The 17,574-nt window shown below is 48.4% G+C and overlaps 2 protein-coding genes across 2 annotated transcripts in view; one reads left to right on the forward strand and one right to left on the reverse strand.

Moving 5' to 3' along the window:
• On the forward strand, positions 1 to 7,076 carry ADPRH (ADP-ribosylarginine hydrolase). The gene is made up of 3 exons (XM_010224912.2): positions 1 to 342; positions 5,394 to 5,754; positions 6,683 to 7,076. The coding sequence occupies exons 1-3, from the start codon at positions 45 to 47 to the stop codon at positions 7,074 to 7,076; spliced, it is 1,053 nt and encodes a 350-aa protein (XP_010223214.2). The 5' UTR covers positions 1 to 44.
• A 3,566-nt stretch (positions 7,077 to 10,642) lies between these two features.
• Positions 10,643 to 17,574, reverse strand: part of IGSF3 (immunoglobulin superfamily member 3) — a 100,398-nt gene continuing 93,466 nt past the window's right edge. Inside the window, exons 8-10 of the mRNA XM_088533181.1 lie at positions 16,017 to 16,424; positions 12,370 to 12,786; positions 10,643 to 11,163 (exon numbers count right to left, since the gene is read on the reverse strand). Coding sequence (XP_088389307.1) covers positions 10,913 to 11,163; positions 12,370 to 12,786; positions 16,017 to 16,424 — 1,076 coding nt within the window. The 3' untranslated portion in view covers positions 10,643 to 10,912. The remainder of the gene's footprint in view (positions 11,164 to 12,369; positions 12,787 to 16,016; positions 16,425 to 17,574) is intronic.

Here is a 17,574-nt window from a genome sequence, read left to right on the forward strand (position 1 = left end):
GCGGTATTGAAGCAACTGTGGGGCAAAAAGAGTGCCCCAAGCCAATGGAAAACTATGTGGCATCTATGGTGCTGAGTGCCCTTGGAGACACGCTGGGCTATTACAACGGGAAATGGGAATTCCTGCAGAGCGGCCCTGACATCCACAAAGAGCTGGCACAGATGGGGGGGCTCGGCAACTTCAGCATCCGGGGCTGGAAAGTCAGCGATGATACAGTGATGCACCTGGCTACGGCTGAAGCCCTGGTAGCGGCTGGGAAAAATCCAGATTTAGCACATCTGTATTCCTTGCTGGCAAAGAACTACAAGGAGTGCATGAAGGACATGGAAGGCAGAGCTCCAGGTAACCCCTTTCGTGTTGTCTGTGCGGGTCTCTCGCTCGGCCCTGCTCTCTCCTCAAGGCTAATGGTGTCCTGCTCTCCTGCAGTTTGGCAGTCAGGCTCTCCCTGCTTCTCAATGTAAGGCTTTGCTTTCGGCTGTCTATAGCCTTAACTGGACCTTACGGATGAGCAAAAGTTTTCCACACTTAGTATTTTTCTCAGACAGAACTAAAGAAAACACAATAGGGCAAGGAGCCTTGGTCCTTTCTGTGTGAGGGTAGAAAAGATGATGTTTGCCCACACTCGCAAGACTTTCTCACAGTTATTCTTGAGGCTTGGTCTTGAACTCAGGGAAAGGATGAAAATTCAGCCATGTGTATCAAGCACCCCGGAATGCTGTGTTAAAGCAACAAATTTAAATAGACAATTAACTTGAAATATCCTGTAACAATTGCAATAAATCAGATTTAAAATACATTTAAAGGCATCAAGAACCTTGCCTAGAATAATTAAAGGTTATTAAACAAGCAAACAAACAAAAAACCCTACCTTTGGCTATCTCCAGCCATCTATTTTTGCACCTGAGCAGTCAGGACTCAGCTGTCATTTCTGCAAGTTGTCTTTTCCACCAGCTCTCCTTTCTTTGCATAAACACAATGCTGCCAAGCTTGGGTCACAAGTAGTGGGGATTGGTGATATGTACACAACTTAGGAAGGGTATGCTGACAGATGATGTTTAATCTAGATTGGCTGACCCAACTCTTCGCAGAAGCTGCCATCTCTCCCTATACAGCTGGCCCAGTCTCTTGTGGGTGCTTGAATCTAAGTTAAATAGGAGCTGCTGAGGCTGGGGCCTCTTATTTTGCTGGTGCAGGTAATGCAAAGTATCAAGGAAACGCTCAAATTCAGCAATCCTGTGCAAAATGATAACATCAAAAAGAAATTGCCTGAACACTTGCTTATGCTTTGGGGTTGCTTCCAAATTATTATCAGGAATATTCTGGCTTTATGTAAAACATGTTTTCCTGGGAATGGCCAAATTTCTGCATTGCTCTCTTAGGGCCGCTGATTATAGTGGCACACAAAGCCTGGCTGGAAACGTGAGAAGGAATTTATTCTTGTCACAGACACCTCCTACCTTGCTATTGCAGGTTGAGACAGCAGTATTCTTAAACACAGATAATCTCTGTTGTCTGAGTGGTTTAGTTAATAAAATATTTAAGAAGGGGTAATGATAGCTGCCAGGACAGCAGGAGTCAGCAGGTTAAGCCTTGCAGAGAATCCTTGCTGTTTAGGCACCTTAGAGTACCCATGATTGAAGAACTGGTGGTTCCCATCTACCAAACTGGACTAACCACAGCTGGTTTTGAGACAGTGCCTCAAAGATATTTTCACCTCTGCTCTCAAAGCTTGGTGACTAAAACCCAAGCTGAAAATGAGAAAAGCCTACATTGAAATTTTAGAAATAGGTAAGGATAATAGCGCAGCTGCTGCAGGCTTTTTGTGAGCAACTGAGCTGCAACATGTTGCCAAGCAGTTCCGATTTGGAAGTGTTTTAATTTAAATTTGCCATGGCAACTAATCAGAGTAGAAATAAAAAAAGGTCAGGCTAGCAAAGAGGTGCATCTCCTTTAGTGGGTGCTGGGTCAATGGACACACACTGTGAAAAATTTTAGCTGAGAAAGACTAGTGTGTGGAAAAAATGGAAGTCTGCTGAAAATGTTCTTGTAACAGCATTCTGCAGGGCTCCTACTGAAACCACAGGAAAGGGGTCCAATGGGCCTTACACAGCCTCTGAGAGCTTAAATTCTAAGATTTGCCTGTTTAATGCCTACTAACTTATTACTAAAAGGAACATGTCATCTGTGAAACACTGTCCACAATCCGGAGCCTCCATGTTGTATTGTTAAAGCTTAGTGAGTTAGATAAAGCAGACTGCTAGACCTCACTTGTCTGTAACTTTGCTCCAGTAATTGGAACAAATAGATTTTAACTGAGGACGTAACTCCAGGTTATGCTCTGACAGCCAAAGTGACGATTCATCAGGTAACTGCAGTCTTTAGAGCTGAGAAGGGAAAGTGGCTGCTGCAGCTTTCATCCAACAGAGAAGAGGTTCTCACAGAACAGTGGGGGAAAATCATGTTGCTCACCCACCCGAGGGAGGCTAGACCCAAAAAAACAAAACCCACAGCGGCAAAGGGATTCCCACAACTTTTTTAGTCATCAGAGGGCCTTGACAGGTTCCATCAATCCCCAAGGGGAAAGGTTAACCTGACCCTCTTAACTCAATGGCAAGTTCATCCCTACATGGGTTTTTTTTTTTTTTTTTTTTTTTTTTTTTGTGATGTGCCAAAGCCCCACATTCTTCATCCTTTGCTGACAGCAGAGCCAGTGAATGAAGTAAGTAAGTGACACATACAGGGCCATATTTCTTTTTATAATATAACTGCATCTGTCTTCAAAGCTGTCCAGGAAATGATCTGCTTCAAGGCAGTTGCCTGTCATTCTGTTTCTTTTTGTCTAAGAAGTTCTCTGCCTGTGGAATTATTTGTGACTACGTGATTGTTTTAACTCATCTTTCTGTGTGTATCAAGACATCCTAGTCATTACTGTCTGTGCTCATGAAGAGCCTAAATAAGTTGAATGGAAGCTTATTCCAGAAATAACATACAGTTACTTTTTTCAGCTTTGCTTTATTTGCATGTGATTTTGCCTGTATTTCTTGTCTCCGTAGAAGAGCACTTCCTCACATTACTTAGAGTTTCTTTTAGTTAGCACAAAAAAAATCCTAACTAGGATTTGCTAGGTTACAAAACAGATTTTCCTGCTTCCAAAATTCCTACTGCAGTTTTTAAAAACGCCCAGCAGCTTGATTGCAGATTAGTCTTCCTACTCAGCTTTTAGAGGACTTAATATTAGGATGTTAAAATCAACAACACAACACTTTTTGTAAATCAGTAGAGTCTTAGCTGCTGTGTACTGGGATGGTTTCGGTGGTTTTCCTTTTTCTTCTTCCTTTTTTTTTTTTTTTTTTTTTTTTGCATGTGGATGTTGTCAATGGTAATCTCCTAAAGATATATATGCAGGTTTAAAACTCTGAGAAAATGTTTGATTATTATTGCAAAATAACCGGTCTTCCTTTACATTTTATGCCTTGTCATTGCCTGGGTTTTCCTTTGATTATAGTTAAATGAAAGAGCAATCTTTCTTACTTTTTATCAAGGACTGAGTTGCCTAGTTTGAATGAGCCCAAACATGTGCATAAGACATGTCTTTCTTGCAGCCCCAAAGAGATTACAAAGTTTGTTTTCCTTTTGTTTGTTGTGCAAATTTTTATTTTAAGCTGCATTAATCCTTTCTCTACTCTCTCTCCTCTTTCCCTCATCTTTCTTCCAGAAAGTTAGTTTTAACACGGATATACAAATAGTGTAGTTGATACTTTTTTTTAAGCCATGGTTTTGTTAGCCAGGATTTTTTTAAATGTCCTTTTATAGGTCATAAGTGCAATAATGTATTTGGAAATATACAACTCTTTTTTTTTTCTCTTAAAGTAAAGCTTAGAAATTATACTGACATGACACTTGACTACCTTTGATAAGTAACATCCAGCACTGTGTTAATAAAGTATATAAAAAGCAGATTCGGAGGCCTGGATGCATCCGCACTTGGAGAAGCCACAGAAGCGAACTCCTTGGTGGCGCTGATTCCTGCCTCTGTTTTCCTTCCGTTGCTGCCGCTGTTCCCGTGCCCAGAGGCAGTGCCGGGCGGCCGGCTCGTGCTGGGACAGCCACCACTCTGTGCTGCTGCCTCATGTTGAGACTGGCACATGGGGGAGCTTGCCCAGCAGTTGGCAGAGCAGAGGGCTGCATCCTCCACTGATCCAGCGGTCCAGATATTTTTAGTCGTCCTTTTCTGACGGTGTTGTGGCACCAAAGCTACTAGAGTGGCACAGTTATGTAAAAAGCCTGGGCCACGCTTCTTGCCAGAAGTGCTTGTTGCTCTAAGCAATGCCTTGGTTTTGCTGTTAAAGCAGCAGGGCACGTGCATATTTATTTGCTAGTCAGGGTCCCTTGCTAAGCAGCAAAATGCAGGCTCAGCTTTGGAGCTCTGAGACATGGATGTGTTTCTGTGGGTGGCTTTCGCCTATGGATATGTTGCACTGATAGGTGAAGTGTTGAAAGCAGCAGCACTGAAAGAAGCAGAGCCATATATCAAACAAATAAATAGCAGAATTATGAAAGAGACAACAACACAGAATTGTGGCATGGCTTCCCACCTGAGAAGAAGAGGCAAAATTGGACTAGGATGTCAGCTTGGAGCAGGAGCCAGCTGAGGAAAGGAAACTTGACCAAATGTATTCAGTCTTGAAGAGCCTGGAGAATGGCTAGTCATTAGTTTTTACAATGTAAAAATTAGAGGGGAATTTAAGCAAATTGTCAAATGGCTGTTTTAAGACTAAAGGAAATACTTTGCATAACAAAATCATGGCACTGGTTACCATGGGGTGTGAACTGCAAGCATGCTTGGGGCCTAATGAGACCAATTCATGGTGGTTAGGTCCACAGGGGCTGTTGAAGACAACACTGTGGATGCAGCCTCTGGCTCAGGAAGCCTCACTGCTGTGACTGCAGCAGGGGTCAGAAAACGGTGTGCCTGCATGGTTCTTGATTGCCCTTCTGTAATTACCTGCTGGGGCTGTCTTTGGAGACAACACGCTAGTGGACTGGACAAAACGTTGCTGTAAGCTAGCACAGTTGTTCTTGAGCTCATTTTAAGAGTCATGTAGAACTGTTAGAGTGAGGGAAGCACTAAGATCTTTGCTTCCTAACGAACCTAAAACTGGAGCAAGGGAGCTACAGGTTCACCAGCATGAACCATTTCTTATCAGTGAGGCAGTGGAAAAGATTCCTGGGCAACTTGTGAGGTCTCCATCTTTAAGGAGCCTTATAAGGAGATTGAAAGCCTGTCAGGAATAAAACAAAGATACTTAGTCCTGCTTTAGGTCAGGACTCAATGTTATCTGGTCTCCTAATTGTGTTTCTTTCTGTCTGGGTCTCCTTCCTTTCCTGCGCAGGGGTCACGTGTAAGCAGAACGCTCTGAAGCTGCAGCCGGAGAGGCCGGATGGCTGGAGGATCCCATTCAGCGCCCAGGAAGGAGGCTGCGGCGCTGCCATGCGCTCCATGTGCATTGGGCTGCGTTTCCCTCACCCAGAGCAGCTGGACACCCTGGTGCGAGTCAGCATCGAGAGTGGCCGGATGACCCACCACCATCCCACCGGGTATTTGGGCTCCCTGGCCTCGGCCCTCTTCACGGCCTTCGCAGTCAACAACAGACCGCTCGAGGCCTGGGGAAAGGGGCTGCTGGAAGTGCTGCCACGAGCCAAAGCCTATGTCAGGGAGGCCGGCTTCTTCGTGGAGGAGAACATGAGGCATTGGTGAGCTGGGCTCTCAGCGGCAGCTTTTCACAGGGCCTGCAGCATGGGGCGCTCAGTGTTTCATGTTCCAAAGCACACCAAGGCAGCTCTGAGCACAGGTTTCTGTGGTGGCTGCCTTCCAGGAGTCCCAAAAAGAGCTCTTGGAGTGCTCTTAGACACACTCCAAAAGCCTTTCGCACTGCAGAACCCAGGGTGATGAAAAAAAAAAAACACAGTTAAAAAAAAAGGGAATTGTTAAAAATTAGAAGGAACCTCATGCATAAGCTCTGCTTATGAGTAAGCTTGTGTAGTCACATTGTTCTAAACTCTTAGAACAGCACACGCTTGCCACGGGATCAGATCAGTTCAGAAAGCTCTTAAGTCTCTTGGGAGACAAATCCCTCTACCTAGAAGAAAGAAAGAAAAAAAAAAAAAAAGGAAAAAAAAATGTCACACAGCCATGACACTTTTGGATCAAACATGAGGTAGCTAGACTTGTTGTCTTGGGGAACTACGATCCAATGAAAGGTGGCAACCAGGAATGGGACGAGCACCGGACTGAGCTCAGTTGGAGAGTTTTAACCCTGTTTGTTCGGAGTGACTCTACGCACACCCGCGGCACTGGCAGAGGCAGTGTGAATTCAGGAGGATGACTCAGTTCTCGCTCTCAGCCTTCGATCCTTTGCAGCACAGCAGCCACAGGTGCCCAACTGCCTTCTCCCATGTGGCTGGAGGGGGGAATCTAGCACACCGAGACGGGCACCTTACTGTAAATCATGTCCTCGGCCTGATAAAGGGCACGCCTACCATTTTGTCGAGCTGCTGCTCCAGGCTGTCTTTCTGTGGGGTGCATTTTTAGCTGGTGCCGGTAGTACTGGTGTGCAGAAATGGTGTCTCTTGCAGCACTGGCACTGTTGTCTCCATGCCTCCCTTTCCTTCTCTTTGGCAGGCAATACTTTGAAGAACAGTGGAACAAATACCTGAAGGAGCGGGGCATAGCAGATGGCGTCTCCCCACCTGCCTTCCCCTCAAATTACGGCGTTGCGGAGAGAGACGCCTTCTACGCCTCGGTGAGCTACTCAGGCTGGGGGGGCAGCAGCGGGCACGACGCCCCCATGATCGCCTACGACGCGCTGCTGGGCGCCGGTGCCTCCTGGGCCGAGCTGGCGCACCGCGCCTTCTTCCACGGTGGTGACAGCGACTCCACGGCCGCCATCGCCGCCGGCTGCTGGGGCGCCATGCACGGCTTTCGGGGGGTCGCTGCCACCCTCTACCAAGACCTGGAGTACAGGGAGCGCCTGGAGGCGGCGGGCAAGGCTCTGTACGCGCTCCGTGCTGTCTAGCCGCTCCCAAGCCAGCCGTGCTTCTGTGCGCCCGCCGAGTGAGCGCATGGGATTGGCACGGGGCTGAGGCTGGCGCTTGCTTCTCCTGCGTGCCACCTTCAGCGCCGTGGCCACTTGATGCGAGGCAGTTTGGGATGTGATGGGGAGCAGCTACGCGGTGCTGTGGCACGGAAGGGGGGCTCCAAGCCAGCAGAGTGCGAGCGTGCGAACGCGGCCCCTCCTCCTCCACACGGACAGTGCGGGCTCCCCTGTGCCTAGGCCAGGGCACGTGCTGTGGCCCCCACTGCGCCATGAGCAGGGCTATGGACACCCAGCACTGCACGGCCGCAGGGACAGCGCCTTGGCTCCCTTGGCATGCGCCTTGGCGTGCATCTGCTCTGAGCTCCAGCGGAGGCAACGGCTGGCTGTGTCGGGCGTGACCTTTTCCCCCACAATTTATTTAGTAAAAAGTATTTTTTTTTGCTTTCAATGAGTGCCATAAATGTAACCTTGCTGCTTCACCAGTGCATTTTGCAGAATTCCACAGTGCTTTTGTTATTTAAAATATGCGTCATGCTACTTTCCTATCTTGGTTAAGGGGAAGTTCCAGACTGCCATCAACCCCTATGTTGCTAATGAGCAAATGTAGAGGTTGCATCTTACATAAGGTTAGGCAACTCCTGTGATAAACTGTATTCTTAAATTCAAGTCCAGACTACTAATGATTATTTTGTTACCATTTGCTCATTCTGTGGCAAATGTTTTTCTTCAAATCCCAAATACTACGCAGCTAAATGCTTACTCTTCCAAGAGCAATTTCAGGATATCCTGTCCAATAAATGCCTCTGTTAAAGGCCATATTCTATTAGACGAGGGATGGATGGGGCTGTATGCCTGGAGGGCCAGAGGGAGCAAAGGTGTCTGTCCACAAGCTTCAGCCAGGGAGGAAGAGGTGCTGCTTGGGAGGGAGGAGAATTGATGCATTAGGCATTTTTTTGCAGGAGGGGGAGAGGGCTGCCTAGAAGTGGGGGCTGGCTTGGGAGTTCAGCACATCTGTAGGCAGGCAGTGTCCATAAAGGCATAAGAAAAGGCAAATCAGACAAAAAACAGCAGCAATGTGAATCACAATTTCAACACAGTTTACTACAGCTCTCAGGTGTGTTGTATAAAACATGTTTTAGTGCAACATAGTACAAAGTTTGTTTTTTTTTTAAAAAAATCCCAAACGTTTTTCCACATCATGCATGGATAGGGTTTCTCTCTTTTGTCTTGGGTTCGGTACAGAAAGTTACAGCAGAGAGAGTTGTTTGAAAAGCTCCGTGTTAAAACTCGTTATAGGAAGTTTGCCTTATAAAAACAGAGGGCAGTTTGAGGCAGGGCAACACACTGCTGGAGCAAGGGAGCAACAGCACTGGCAGGGGATCCTGCAGCCGTGGCGGGCGCCGCTGCCCAGGAAATGCTGCGCTCGGTGCAAGAACGCACCGGCGGCCACGGCGGCAGACGGCTCAGGTTGAGCTGTGGGAAGGCGCCCAGGAAGGCCCCCTCAGGCAGCCCTGCTCCTGGGCTGTGCTGCCAGACAGGCGGCTGTGGAGGAGCCCGCCTGAACTGCAGCACCGCGCGCTCTAACAACTGACAGCTCCTGCTGAAGCTTTGCTTTTCCCCTCTCTTTAAAGGGGACATGACTTGCAGTTCATCCCCTGAAGGGGTAGGTACAGGAGATACTACATTTATGGAACAATATCCACTGTCTGCAGCTGCTGTTCTTTTTGCCTTGGTACTTCATTTCCATTCACTTATCCTTTCATTCTGCGCTTCGCAGACTCCTTATCCAGAAAGGGAAGACAAGTGTGTGGGTGTGTGATATATATAGGAGTGTGATACTACATGTACACTGGGGCCAGTAAGCAATTACCTCTTGAGGAGGGAGACTTCACAGAGGGATGAGTGAAATTTAGCTTCCCCAGCAGCAGAAGGAACAAACGCTGTTCTTGAGGAGCAGAGGTGGCTTAATACGAATGTCTGATGGACTCACCTGCCACTGGGAACGGGTCTGTCCGTGTGCATGTAGGCGTATGCAGTCTCCTCTCTGGCCAGGAGAGAGGATGTTCAGATTCCCACCCAAGGCTTCACCACCTCTGAAACATCAAGGCATCAGGCGCTAACATACTAGTGCTACAGGGCATCTGCTGAGGTCCTCTTCACAAAGAGCCGTCCTACCGCCTCAAGGGGGACGGAGGTTGTAGCTATGGCACCACTCTCACACGAAGCAGGTGGGGTCTTGTGGCTTTGCCCATCTGCCCCTCTTGGCTTCAGCCATGCTGTGAAAAATAAATGGCCAGATTTGCCAGGAAGACATCAAGGAAGACAACAAAAGGCCATTTTTGGCAAACACTTTCTTCCGCCAGACATAATGCTTAGGGTGTATTGGGGAGGAGGCGGTTTCCTCCACAGGACATGGCAGGAGTACTTGGCATGACTGGGTACTAGAGCTTAGGTGCCCCATGCTGAGAGAGCCCTGGCTTGGTTTGCAAGAGCCATATCTTTCACAGAAAGAACAGCATTTTCAGTCACAGCAATTGTGTACGACAAAGAGCAGGTGGCCTTGTCAGGAGGGGGAGCTTATAGCAAAACTGTTTCTTCTCCTAAAGCCCCAGAACTGGAAAATGGCACATGCACGCACACACAGGGGGAGGTTTCTTTCAGCCCAAGGGGACACAGAAGACTTCAAGGAGCAGACGTGATGCTGACTCCTTCACCAGTTCAAGTTCAGGCAGGGAGGCCTTGCAAGCCCCTGTGAATCTCAGGGACATACGATTGCACATCCCTGCTGCGTGGCGCGACTGTGACCTGGCTCCTTTGCTAAACCATGCCAGGACATGACTCCCCTCCTGTGGAGCTTTCCCTTTCCCCCTCTCTAGAGTCATTGCTTTGGTCAAGTTAAAGTGTTTATAGACTGGATCCAGCCATCAATCCCCACATGACGGGGGCACATAGGTAACCTGCCTCTCCAGAGGTGGCAGCACAGAGGCTAGGGAGGGTGTCTCTCTGATAAGCCAGACCGTGCCAGGAGCCTCTCTGCTACCAGCAAAGTCAGGGCTTTGAGGCATCCCCCTTCCACCTCTCCCTTCAGTTTGGGGAGGCAAACTTGCTTTTGTCTTTCTGCAGGCGTGTGGAATATTCAGTCTGCCCAAGACCAGGGAACACTCCCAAATAGTGAATTTCTTCCTCTTGAGAAAACAGTAAAATGGAAGCAAGAAGCTGAAGCTATGTCCAGTTTTTAAGATAGAGCTCCCAATACCCCAGCTAGACTCAGGATGTCATCCTGGTTTTGCTGGTTTTGGAAGAGGGAGTGGCTAGCTCAGCACACCTTGGGAAAAGACCTTGTTTGCTGTGGCACAGAGTCTGAGGAAGAAGAATGAAGTCTGTTTTCAAAAACGCACATTTACTCCACAGAGATTGTCCCAGGATCAAAAGTGCGCTGGCAACTCCTCAGTGTGTGGAAGAAGGGGAAGTCTAAAGTTCTTTGGGTGATTGAAAATAAAAAGAATGGGAAAAAATCATGGCCAAAAGGACAATCGATGTGAGCAAAATTAATCTGTGAAGAATATCTGCTATGTACAGCAAGCACACAGACCCTTTGTCTGTCCTTGTGACTGGCTGCGTTTCCACAGATGCCTGAAGAAGCCTCAGACTTCCCAGGCCCATCAACTGGGTGCTCTGCAGATCCCAGTCACCGCACTGGAGCACAGACACTGAAACAAATGAAACAAGAACAACAAAAACCACCCTGTTCCTTAGGGTTCCCGGTCTGTCTCTGTTTCTCCCTCTCTGTGCGTCCACTTGGGCGCCTTGGCCTTTTAGTCTATAGTTCCTGGGTGGATGCTGAGGACTGGTGGCTCTAGGCAAGTAGGGGAGTAGTTGAGGTGAGGCTCTTTGATCCACAGCAAGGGGACCCCATTCTTGCCCTCTGAGTTTTTGCTGGAGTTTCGACTCTTGAACCGCACCAGGAGGATGGTGATGATCAAGATGCCAAAGATGGGAAAGGGGTAGAAGAATACAAAGTAGAAGAGGGCATCGTTGGAGCAGATGACTGACTGAAGGGTAGAGCCTGAAAAGCAGAGACAAAGGACAAACACATTTTACAGCTTTTCTGCAATCCATAACTCAGAAACTTTCTTCAGAAATGAAAAAAATCACATACCAACATCTCAAAGTTTAGCAGCAAAATAAGGCTATTGTAGGAATCACTGTATCCCTCCCATAAGTTTTATGAGTGCTCCGGTCTGGTGTCTGATGAAGTTGGGGAACCTCAACCAGCAGCTTTTTCCTCAATGGAAGCACACACAGGCGACCTCTTAGGGTATGTCCCTTGAGTGCCCACAAAGCTCTCATGCCCTTAGTTATCACTGAGGACTCAAGCTCATGGCTGAATGTATCTAAAATTATCTGATGGTTTCAAGTATTACTGGCAGGAAACTCCTGCATAATAGCACATGGATCACATAAGATCTCGCTTCCTTAGGACAACAGGGTTAGTTTTGCAGGGCTAATTCTTCAGCACCAAGACACACAGCAGAGTGACTCTATACGCCAAGGTGGGATTGACGGCCCCGTGCACAGGGCTGCAGTGGCAGGAGCTCCCTTAAAGACAGAGTTCACCCTCCACTCTGCCCTGGAGGCAGGCTCTACTAAGCTGGCAGTGCCCAGGCAGCAGGAGAGCATCTGGCAATCCATCAGGGTGCTATAATGCTGCAGTCTCCCTGTGCAAGGCAAAGGCAGAACTGGCTTTATGGGCATCATCAGCCCAGTCTCAGCCTGACCCTCTTCCCGGCTTGCTATCATGTAAACCTGGGCTCACATGCAGAGCTAGGCCAAATTCCAGGCTGGTTCCCAAAGTGAAAGGTTACGCTTAAGCACAGTACAGCCTCTGCTGATACGGGCAGTGCAGATGTTCGACGCCTGAGCAAGAGGTGACCTAAGAGCTAGCAAGCTGATGGAAAAACCTGAGCCACTGATCTGACCCAGTGCAGGCCAGATCCAGGCTCCATATCCCATTCACTCTTCGGTCTATCCACGTTGGCTGCCAAAGGCAAAGAAAGCCGATGCTCATCACCACAACTGAGCATGGTTTACACCTGAAAGCCAACATGGAAAAGGAATGACTGGGCTGTCACCCAGCAGGGCTGCCTCTGAACACATGCTGAAGCCATGGGCTTTATGGCTGTGGAGGCAAAGGATGGGAAGGGATCATGAATGCCCACAAGAACAGAAGACATACAGGCCATCCCCTCAAGAGGCTGTCACCTCTTCTCACCTGTGTCCTGCACGTGAACAGCGACCGCGCCGGATTCCTCCTCCGCCAGCCGGTACCACACGCCGTTGGGGTCCGCCAGCCACTCCTCCACGCGGCACGAGTAGTTGCCGGTGTCGGCGACGCCGGCCTGCAGCACCGTGAGCCGGAAGAGCAGCGCCGAGAGCCTCTGGAAGCGCAGCCGGCCCTCCCAGTGGCCGGCCTCCTGGCTGAAGACGGCGTCCGGGCCCACGCTCAGCACAGCCTCCCTCTCCTCCTCCTCCGCGGGACTGCCTCCCTCCTTGGCCCGCAGGTTGTACCACGCCACTGCAAAGTGGGACTCCTGGCTGGAGCGGGACAGGATGCTGCAGTCCAGCGGGAAGGACTCCTTCTCCTGCACCGTCAGGTTGGAGGTGGCTGTGTCCACCTGCAAGGTGGGGTCTGACACAATAAAAAGAGAGAAGTGAGCACAGAGCGGGACACTACGTTCAAAGCAGCCCTTCCTCAGTGCACATCTCCAACGCTGAGTGCGACCCAAGGAGTGCACAAGGGCTTGATGCAGCCTGCCAAGTCCCACAAGAAGCTCTGCGGTCAGCCCCCAGAGCCAGCATCCCCACCATACCACGCTCCGCCTGGCTCAGAGTCAAAACAGGAGCCGGTGGCTAGCGCGTTGTCACCCTGCCCACGCAGCCTTTCGCCACAGCCTCCCAGCAGGAGCCTGTGTGCACTAGTGGACGTGTGTGTGAAAAGTGAAAGTCGCTGTAATTCACGCAGACGCATTTAAAGAAACATATCAGGAAATATGAAAGTTCAGTCTGTGCACAGAGGAGCAATATACGGCTCCTAGATATCACAGCAAACATTTCATTCCCTATTTTTTATTCCTATCATATACAAGAGTGGTCTTCAAAAGCAGTACATCTAAGTCCGCAAAAGGCGTAACTTTTTTTAACAACAATTTGTGAGTTCATTAGGTATCTGGTTCCTCTACAGAGAGGCCTTCAGCACACAGGCAGCAAGGACACTAAATGTCTCTTTTTTTTCTCTATGGTTTGCTGCAAGGCTAAAGAGATGTTTTAACCCAACTGAGATACAGTGACTGGAATCTAAGATGAGTTGATTAAAGGCTGATTTCAGGAGCAATTAACATTTGATTTAGTCATATTGCCAGGGAACATGTACTCTGGAGATCACAAACAGCCCAGATCTAAGCTCTCATTTAAAGATTAAAAAGCTCTTTCTAATGCAGGAATTAAGCATGAAGGGCAAGCCCAAAGCTCACCAAAGAAAGAAACTGTCTCCTCCAGCAAAGATAGTTGGGCCTCCCTCCAGCAACAGGAGCAGCATCCCCTCTGCTGCCATTCCCATACATTGCCAAGGGCTTCCAGTTCTTTCACACCCATCCTGCATATGGCAGGCACCGGGAACACTGCAGCCATGAGCTCCTGGGGCCACGTCACACTCCTTTCTGGACCAGGCAGCCTTCTGAAGGCTGTAGGGAGCACGTGAAGGACATAGGAAAGGCCAGACTAGACTGGGACTTGAGGGAGGTCAACTGAGTGGGGTGAAGAGGGACAGCTCACACAGGCTCCCAAAGAGGGAGAGAGGCTGGATCTTTTCCAGGGGACTCCTCTCCCTTTGGGCCTTCCCTGCAGGGCTCTCTTTATCCTGAAGCCTCCCTGGAGGCTGGTGCACACAGCAAACTTCCTCAGCTGTACAGGGTGTTGGGAAGACCGCGTTTTGGAGCCCCTTTCCAAAGGGCTGCAATGGGAACTGCAAGGAGGAGGATGCATGTGATCACTACAGCAGTTTTCCTATCTTTTTAAACTATCCCAAACATAGAACTTCCATTAGGGCCAGAGCTTTTAAGGCTGCAGGCAACATCAATTCTTCCAGTTCCCATTCTCTTCAAGACACTCCTGAACAGAAACAGGAATGAGGTAAGCCTTGAAATTTCTGGGACATCTGAAGCAAAAAGAAAGAAAGGAAGGAAAGGGCTTGTCAAAACAAACAAAAAGCCTTCCCCACCTCCGCAAATTAAACATAGAGAGGAGAACTGCAGTCTGAAGGTGTTGAATAGGTTTTTTTTTAACTTTGCTTATGATTATTGTAGTGAAAGATGAGTGTGGAGATCCTCACTAACGAGATATGAGTCACAAACAATACTATTTTTAAGTTTAGTAATTTTTCAGTTATCGTCTGCCATGAAAGAAAAACAAAAAACAATATATATATATATACATAAACCTTACACTACTGCACTCCCAATTCCCTCCTTTTCCCACTCCCCATGTGAGTTCCACATTTGAGTTCTACAACTCAAAACGAACCAAAGGAATTTCCCCCTACATTCATCACTTGTCCATCTGGGCCGGCAATTTTCAGCCTGAAGAATTACACTTACAGCTGTGTAGGCACGCGAGCTACTCAGTTACTGCCTGGAGACCCTGGAATGCTTCTGCTCAAGCCATTTCTGCAGGAGAAGATTCCTGAGCTCATGGCTAAGAGCTGTGCTGTTGCCTGGAAAAGCTTCTTCTTCACAGCACAAATCTTCACTACAAGAATAACCTCTAAAATGTTTCCAAAATCTTAAAATTTTGCCAGATCCACTGCAGAGTTACAAGGTTGGCACCTCACTGACATAGGTAGGCATAAGGCACCAAAAATATAGTTGTTGTGTTTTTCTCTTAAATGCTGGAAGGTATCCAGTGAACGTACAGACTTCCGTCAAGAGAGGCATTTAATCTTGGGTCACATGCCTCGAAAACTGAAGAATCTGCATATTTCAAGATAAACTGCCCTTGCGACTTGCCATCTGAGCTGTTAAAAGAGATGAAACTGGAATTTTCTTCCTGGTTTTAACTGCTTTAGCATTTTTTCCTCTATTAGACTTGTAAAGGTCTAATCCTGCAGCAATCCCTTATCCTTGTCTTGCTGTGTACAAGCAATGACAAAATGTGAGCATATTTTGGGCGTTGGCACGAAGTGCTGCAACAGATGAGATGAAGAGGATGAGACAGTGGCCACAAACTTTACCAGAAGGTGCAAGAAGTCCCCAAGTACCCATTTGTTTGTACAGAGGCAGATTTTTCTAAGCAATTTTCATTCCACTGAGAAGCTTAAGCCCTTGTCCCAACCTGCAAATCTACACACCTGGATCTACACACCTCATGCCTGCTCTTCACTCACTGCAAGCACCAGCACCTTGTGAAACTGCCTGGACAACCACAAGGTCTCAACACCCTCTCGTACCTTCTTGAACCTTCTTTCCACACAAGGGCCCTGCCCTTGAGTATGCACACTGGGAAGCACAGGCCGTTAGCCCCAAGATAGCCTTTTCTGTCTCATTCTCAAACAAACATTTAATAGAAACTGAAGCCTATTCTATTGAATCGAGTGACAAGAGTGCTGTACAAAAAAGAAAAGTCACAGACCCTCTGCTGCTAAAATCCCAATTACAATTAGCTGTATTTGCAGACCCTGAAAGCTCCTTCCAGAAGAGTGAAGGGGCAATGAAGTCACCCAGCTAAGTGTGAGCACGGGCTCTAAGCTGTCATACCTCTGCCTTGACCCGCAGTTGACCACGGGAAGGATGGTGAACCACAGGGTTGACCAAAGAGAGCAGAGAGTTTCTAAAAGGTGAGGGCCCAAGATCTAAGTCTCCTTGTTACCTGGCTGCTTCACGGTGAGGGTGATGATGCCAGAGAGGTCCTCCGCGCGCTTGTACCAGTGATCGCTGGGGTCCAGCAGCCACTCCTCCACGCGGCAGTCGTAGGCCCCGCTGTCCCGCACAGTAGCGTTCTGGATGGTGAGGAGGTAGAGGCCTGGGGACGGGCTCTCCAGGTGCAGCCGGGTCCTTAGCTCACTCAGCGCTGCCACCTCCCCGTAGCGCAGGATGCTCTGCCGGCTCAGCTGGGCCACGGCCTCCTTCTCCGGGTGTCCCGGCCGCCAGACGTACCACTCCACGGAGAGCTGGGACGAGGCGCTGGTCCGGCTGCTGACCAGGCATTCCAGGGTCACCCACTGGTTCTCCAGGATGGTCACATTCTTGTGGGTTTGATTCACCTGCAGACGGTTATCTAAGGAAAGAGGCAAATAGAAATAGGTGACTGGAGGCTCCAAGTGTCCTTTGTCTCTCCACAAGCCCAAGATGGGCTTACAGTTTACAGGCTCTCCTGAAAATCTCAGACTTGTAATAAGCAAAACCAGCAAAGCCTCCTTCTGAACAGGAAACCAGGAAGGTTACAATCTCCTAGTAAGACCTGGGAGGTCCTAAAAACACAGACAAGAGAAACAAGGTCGCACCTCAGTCTTTTCTCCTTCTTTCTGGGAGCTGGGAACTAGCCCAATTCTACTCAAACCAGCAAGCACTCCTGCACTAGGTAAAGGCAGAAGAAAACAACACTGAGAATGGACAACTAATTACACGGAATCACCACTACAAAAGGGAAGTGGTACTAGAGTTAAGGGCAAAGTCACATGCAATGCATCATTGCACTGAAAATGTCCCTGGTTTTTGCTCCACAATGTCACTGATACACTGGGGCTGGTTGCAATCAGCTTTTTTATGTGAAATGATGTGTCATACACTCCTAACTCCTTCATGATTTCTTTGGAAAGGCATAGTTTGGACTTCCCTGGTATGGCCCCTACAGTAAGAAATGGGCACCAATTTTATCAGAGGGAGGTGGGTGATGCAGTGGAAGGGGATAAATCACATCTTTCCCTTCTCTGGCTGTCCCAGACTCATCCTAGGAATTTGCATATGGAAGTGAAGAGCTGGGACTGGCAAGGAGCAACACGCTACAGCCTGCTGCACTTGCTGTGTGACCTGGCATAGCTACACGCAGCGTACTGGGTAGTGATCGCGTTCAATATCCTTGCTGCACACCAGGTATATGCAGTTTATGGCTAACCAGCAAGGCCCAGACAGAGAGTGTTTCAGCCCTGCTATTCAGGTAAACCCTTCTACCTGATGGATTTTTATTCTCCAGAAACAGGGAACCAAGAGCAAGCTGGAACAAGACAGGTTTCCTTGGGAGGTAGTGATGCTTGAGCCAATAAGCCCACATTGGGTCCAGGCAGCTCTCAAATATGCTGTCTGTCTCCCTGTCTCTTGACATGAAGTAAGGCTCTATCCTCAGCTTATTAAGGCCATCTTTAGCTCTTTCATCAACCCATCTTTACTGATGATGTACTCTGCCATGGAAACCACCACCAGAACACATT

The sequence above is a fragment of the Tinamus guttatus genome, unplaced genomic scaffold (assembly GCF_059628265.1).
Source record: "Tinamus guttatus ecotype Peru unplaced genomic scaffold, ASM5962826v1 Tinamus_guttatus_pri_ptg000035l, whole genome shotgun sequence".
In the NCBI taxonomy this organism is placed as follows: Eukaryota; Metazoa; Chordata; class Aves; order Tinamiformes; family Tinamidae; genus Tinamus; species Tinamus guttatus.

What these genes read in the sequence shown, in the direction of transcription:
- ADPRH (XM_010224912.2), top strand. Translation starts at nt 45, where the DNA reads ATGGAAAACTATGTGGCATCTATGGTGCTGAGTGCCCTTGGAGACACG. An exon ending in CATGGAAGGCAGAGCTCCAG is followed by an intron (nt 343 to 5,393) that starts GTAACCCCTTTC and finishes TTTCCTGCGCAG; the next exon opens with GGGTCACGTGTAAGCAGAAC. An exon ending in GAGGAGAACATGAGGCATTG is followed by an intron (nt 5,755 to 6,682) that starts GTGAGCTGGGCT and finishes TCTCTTTGGCAG; the next exon opens with GCAATACTTTGAAGAACAGT.